Source organism: Pinus tabuliformis, chromosome 8, assembly GCF_031772625.1.
Source record: "Pinus tabuliformis cultivar Carrire ecotype Pingquan chromosome 8, CPIR1, whole genome shotgun sequence".
Classification (NCBI taxonomy): Eukaryota; Viridiplantae; Streptophyta; class Pinopsida; order Pinales; family Pinaceae; genus Pinus; species Pinus tabuliformis.
The window spans coordinates 598,081,593-598,087,530 of NC_142294.1; the positions used below are offsets into that span (position 1 = coordinate 598,081,593).

Genomic DNA, 5,938 nt, shown 5'->3' on the forward strand with positions numbered 1-5,938 from the left:
TTTTATCCACCTTGAAGAGCAAAGGTGTTAGAACCCAAACAAAGATTCACACATATCTTCTATTAGGAAATTTTGCACTCACTAACCTCCAATGGAATAATAATTGAAGGAACATTTAAAAAAGAAGAAAGAAGACATAGTTATACACCAAACAAAAGTCACACTATATTTTATTAATTAATCAATAGTTACATATATCAAAATAGATCACTGATCATAATTACTAAAAATAGCTAACCTAAAAGCTCACAACAATTAACAATGTGTAACACACATGTAATACACATGGAACTATTACTTCCAAACCCTTCCCTTAATGTTTACATGTCAAATATTAAAATCACAAATTACAATAGCAATATTGATCTTTGTTTTGTTGATCTTCATTAACACCTACACCCACAGTGGAGCCTCACATACTACCCTCTCTCTCCGCCGAAACTTCAAGCATATCACTTGACTAATTTAGCAGCTTGTGACCATCATTGACATACTTGTACGACCAAAGGCTCTTGACTACAAAGAAAAATAATTTGTTATTGAATCACTGTATGGACTTAGTTCTATCTATCAAAATGCATTGAATTGCAATTTTCATAGTTATATAATTAAATAGTTTGGGTAGTGTGTATATTGAGAAGTCAATCATACAACTTGACAATTTTTAACATACACAAAAAGATAATTACAATTTTGATAGTTATATAGTTAAATGGTTTTGGTATTTTGTATATTGAGAAGTCAATCATACAACTTGACTATTTTTAACATACACACAAAGATAAATGATAATTGTTAATCTTGAAGCATTTAAAAAACAATTTGACCACCCACATATAATGGAATATAAACATAACCAAATTAGTGATATGTTTTATTGGAACAAAATAACATAACCACTAACTCAAACTATGTTACTTTATTCAATACAAACTATGTTACTTTATTCAATAATAACTTTCAGTTCATCATTACACACTTCAATAATAATAATGACATATTGCAACATAGGAAAACTGGAACCCACACCACAAAGTTTTACGAGGATTTCATACAACTTCATATACATACACGAGATCCCACTCAAAATGTAAGATCTCAACCCTTCAAAATAATAACGATGATGTTCCCTATTTAGCTCTGGATATCACATCTGATCTGGTATGGGTTCAACAATTCCACTAATGGATTCGTCACTAATGGCAACTTGACTATATCCACATCAAATCACAATAAGGCAATGATTGCTTCTTCAATTAAATAGTAGAACAACACACATGCACACAAAAATATAAATACATGAAAAATACACAATCACCTTCCTGCACTATCTCATATATAATGATTTAAACTTGTAGAATTTGCATAATTATAGCCTCTCATGGTGGAACTAACTCTGATACCAATTTGGAAAAACTACCAAAGACAAACATAAAAAACTACCAAAAACAAACATAGTTACACACCAGAGACCAATCACACTATACTTTATTGGTTTATTGATAAAAGCATAGTTACATAAATAAAAGTAGATGACAGAGTAAATCCAATAAAAACTCTCAACCATTAACAACCAACTCGTAAGACACACCTATGTTACACACATCTATAACATAGATGTAAAAATTATTTCACAACAAATTATGTTGTTGAACATCATTTCTTATTACTGCACTTTAATTTCCATTCCATTCTCCTCGTTGCTTAATACTACACTTTAATTTCCATTCCATTCACGTTTAATGTCCATTCCATAGTATAAGCTTTTGCCTGCCCATAAAATCCCTTTTCCACTTCGCTCATTTAAAAACATATCCCTTTTCAACTTGGCTCATTTGATCAACGCGGCCTTGTTCCTTTTCCACTTGGCTCATTTGATAAACGTCCTGTAGCTTTGCCTCTTTTTCTGGAGGAGGAGACGATGTAGCACTGTCGTTGTTCGTATTCTTCCAGTCTTTGTCAATAACATACAGAATCAACTGCAATGCTCCGAGGAAACTTCCAGACCCATTTGGTACCTGTGGATCCATAAAACCATTGAAAAATTTAACACCTCCATCTCATAAATACAGCGCTAACATAGAGTTACACTAGAATAGAGTTACCCAAATTCGGGTTTTATAAGGATTTTAGGTTGCAACGGTAAAGATTGCAGGTAAAAGCATATAATAGAGAACTGAACGTGTAATGCTTAAAAATATTTACTTTATTCTTTGTTACTTGTAGATTTTAAAGGATAATACACTGAATTAAAAGTATTATATCTACAGCTTTGATTTCGATCATGCTATGCAGTCATGTTTAATGATGTTCTCGGACAAGTAATTTGAATACTTACCTATTTTATTTTGTTATACAATTTTTACTTCTGTAAAAGATCTTTATGATGAAGGTTATTCAATCATGAAACAGATTTTTTTTATCTAAGTTACCCAAAAGGTGAATGTTTATAATTGTCGTGCAAATATATTTATCATCTATGGTAAGTATTGTTAAACGTACATAAACGAATGGATCGTTTCCCAAGAGGCCGAATATGAACCAGGAGGTGCCGCATAGGAATACAAAGAGAGACAGGAAGAACGGCATATACTTTACGCTCTTCGTCTTAATCACCAACCTCTGCACATCATCGAAATCGCGCTTCAGGTCACTTCACATATCATAATAAGGCATAAATGTAAATTGTTGAAAAAAACCGCATTCTCTTGACCGTTATACTGACTTAAACAATGCTCACTGAAAATTGGTTTTGCTAAAGAGGAAGTAGAGAGATTTACCATTACTGACAGAGGAGACCCGTACATGCAGATGGAGAAGATGGCGCAAACGAAGCCGCAAAATAACCTCCTAACTTTTCCGTGCATTGCCAAGAGCGATACCAGGACAACCATTGCAAAAAAACTGAGAACAGCTACCAGAAGGCCAAATATCTTCCCCTGTTTCATCCACCGTCATTCAAATGGGCATCACCCTGCTCAGAAACAAATTTATTAATCAATACTATACTTACCCTGTATTTCTTGTCGCGAATATAGCAGATGAACACAACTGCGTAGAAGAATTCTATGACGGCCCCAGTTCCGTTAACCGTGCTCACTAGAAGGTTATTGGATGATACAAACGGCATGCCATACCATGCAGAAAGCAAGCAATTCAAAAGCGTGGAAACATACGGAAATCCAGAGAACTGTTCTGTCGATTTGTTTTTAATAATCTTCGAGAAAGTAATTCTGCAAAGTACCAATAGGATCATAAACAATTACGAATTATATATGCATCAATATGTTTCCTCATTAAATGACTACATAAGTTGGGAAAACTCACAAAGGAACTAAGAAGAGTATCAGGGCAGTGATGTTGCCAACTTGCCTGTCATGAAAGAACAAATGAAACATTAAGAAACCGGAAACAAGCTTCTTGCATCCAAGAAATTAAAGTGGGTAGAGCGTGTATACGCACCAGAGAACAACGATCATATCATCCTCATCCACCTTATCTTCTCCATGTAACGACGGTAGAACATCAACAAAATCAGATTGATCATTGGTTTCCCTAGCCTGCTCTACATGACGGTGCTCTTCGATGATATTGCTAATGAAAGCTCTCACAAACGGCACCAGGCGGGCACAACGAGCATATTGATTCGAACTTACATCCAAAGATGCTGCCCATGATATTGTTCAGCGCATCCGCGGTATCAGGGGACGTTTAGATGAAAGAGCATGCATCAAAACAATTATATGATAAAAAGGCGGGACAACTGATTTCAGAACAGGGCGGGACAGCAAATTTAAAATTCAAATGACAGGAAGCGCGACTAATATGCAGGCGTGGATGTGAAGTACGGTACAGTCACCGATCTGTCAGAGACCGTAGTAGTCATTTCAATTCAGTTTAGTGGGGAAGCGCGAGGGCGGATCGGGCAGCCGGAGAGGGATGCATGCCATGCCGGAGAGGGATGCGGGCCATGATGCATGGTGGAGGATGAATGACGTCAACCACGCTGTCTGCGACTGTTCAGAGGGGTACCTCCATAGCATTAACTTTGCTATGGAGGTGGAAATAGGATCTGCCGATGGGAGGAGGGGTCGCCGAGATCGGAAGGGTCGCTGGCACCGAGGAGCTGTCACGTCAACCCTTGTATCTGCCCTACAATAGCCCACTCCTATGGAAAATAGAGAAACATATAGGAAAAACGCAATTGTCCAACAATTAATTCTAATGTGACCGCGACATGACAAAGCCCACTCCTATGGAAAATAGAGAAACATATAGGAAAAACGCAATTGTCCAACAATTAATTCTAATGTGACCGCGACATGACAAAGGAGGAGGCCAGCACGATGACCAACATCCCACACATGCTTGCGGTGAAGCTCTTCATTCATGCACTCTGTAAAAAATAAAACAACCACCGTTAGATCTTGAATAACCATTCAATTGATTTAGTAAAATAAATGGTGGCGAAGATTACTGGTGGTGAAGGAGCGGGAGAGAAGAAATCGAAAAAGGTAGAAGGCCCAAGGATTCCAAGTGGACAGTTGGCCGTGCTGATTCCCCACCACATTTCATACTCCTCATACTTCGGCTAATTAATAGGCACATTAATAGGCACAAATATGTTCTAACTAACCATCGCCGAGAAATCCACGAAACTTATGGCAGATTATTATTAAATTCATTTTTTTGAAAATTTTCAAAAGTCAGTCCAATTCAATCAATTCTCTAATACATTATAGTAATGGATAAGCATTAAGATGAAGCATATGCATAGCATATTCTCTTGAGAATCAATCTAGATCGTCAATTAAAAAATTAAAAAAGTTAATAGATCCTCATCCACCTTAAGTTGAAATAGAAAGCTTTCAGCTAAATATATCTAAAAAATATTTATGTCTTTTATGCTCATATCGTATGAATTTTTGGAAATTTTTGGAATGTCTTAAAAAGAATGTTTTGGTTTACAAAATTTGTTTGTTTATTTTTTTGAATGATGGTGGTCTAAAAGGTAATATTTAAATCCCCACAAAAACATAAATATTGTTAAGTCAGTAGACCTTTTAGTCTCTTGAATTTTTTATCCAAAAAAATGATAGAAATACTCTTTATAGTATCATTTCCATACAATTTTGTTAATTTAGAGTAAAATTATTCAATTTTTTTAATATATATTATAAAATATATAATTATAATATTTAAAAATTAAAATTATTCAATTTTTTTAATATATATTATAAAATATATAATTATAATATTTAAAAATTATAATGTTTCAAACTATATTTATATTTCCGTAATAAAAATAATATATATATTAACTGTCTTATTTTTCGAAAAATCTTATACTAGTATATAATAATTTACATTTATTATATATTTAACTATTTTAGATAAAAGAGAAATAAAAATAAAAACACATTTAAGTAAAATATTATACTTTGGCCTGGAGTATGTCGTAAAATTGCTTCTGCTTGGCTAAGAGCTCGTCTTCCTCTGACGTAAGGAAACAGGTTAACGGCCCAAGACCCAGAGGCATCTGGCAGGAGTGAAAGCCTGCTCAGTTACGGACCACCAGCGGGTTATTACAGGTGGCGTGGTTTTCCTTGATAACAGTGATGAGTCAAACTGACATTCGCGGATCGCAGCCAGAGATGGCTATCCTCAGTGTTGGTTTGACACCTGAGTTTGATAGGTTTTGCCACCTTCGGAAAAAAAGGAAAACAAAAAAGTAAAATATTATACTAATATATAATAACAGATATATATAACTATTTTAGATAGAAAAAAAAAAAAAAACACATTTAAGTAAAATATTATACTAATATATAATAACAGATATTATAGAAATATTTATTATAGAAATAAAACACATTTAAGTAATGGAGGTTAACAAACCTATAAAACTAAATAGTCACACGACCAAAGTATTTTGATA

General features: G+C 34.3%; 1 protein-coding gene across 1 annotated transcript; it reads right to left on the reverse strand.

Moving 5' to 3' along the window:
• Positions 1–1,596: 1,596 nt before the first annotated feature.
• Positions 1,597–3,886, reverse strand: LOC149236895 (bidirectional sugar transporter SWEET1-like). The gene is made up of 7 exons (XM_089369067.1): positions 3,849–3,886; positions 3,463–3,651; positions 3,328–3,372; positions 3,014–3,233; positions 2,781–2,939; positions 2,503–2,622; positions 1,597–2,018 (listed from the first exon to the last, which is right to left on the reverse strand). The coding sequence occupies exons 1-7, from the start codon at positions 3,884–3,886 to the stop codon at positions 1,800–1,802; spliced, it is 990 nt and encodes a 329-aa protein (XP_089225193.1). The 3' UTR covers positions 1,597–1,799.
• Positions 3,887–5,938: the final 2,052 nt, after the last annotated feature.

What these genes read in the sequence shown, in the direction of transcription:
- LOC149236895 (XM_089369067.1), bottom strand. Translation starts at nt 3,886, where the DNA reads ATGACTACTACGGTCTCTGACAGATCGGTGACTGTACC. An exon ending in TTCGCGACAAGAAATACAGG is followed by an intron (nt 2,940 to 3,013) that starts GTAAGTATAGTA and finishes TGGATGAAACAG; the next exon opens with GGGAAGATATTTGGCCTTCT. An exon ending in GAAACGATCCATTCGTTTAT is followed by an intron (nt 2,019 to 2,502) that starts GTACGTTTAACA and finishes ATGGATCCACAG; the next exon opens with GTACCAAATGGGTCTGGAAG.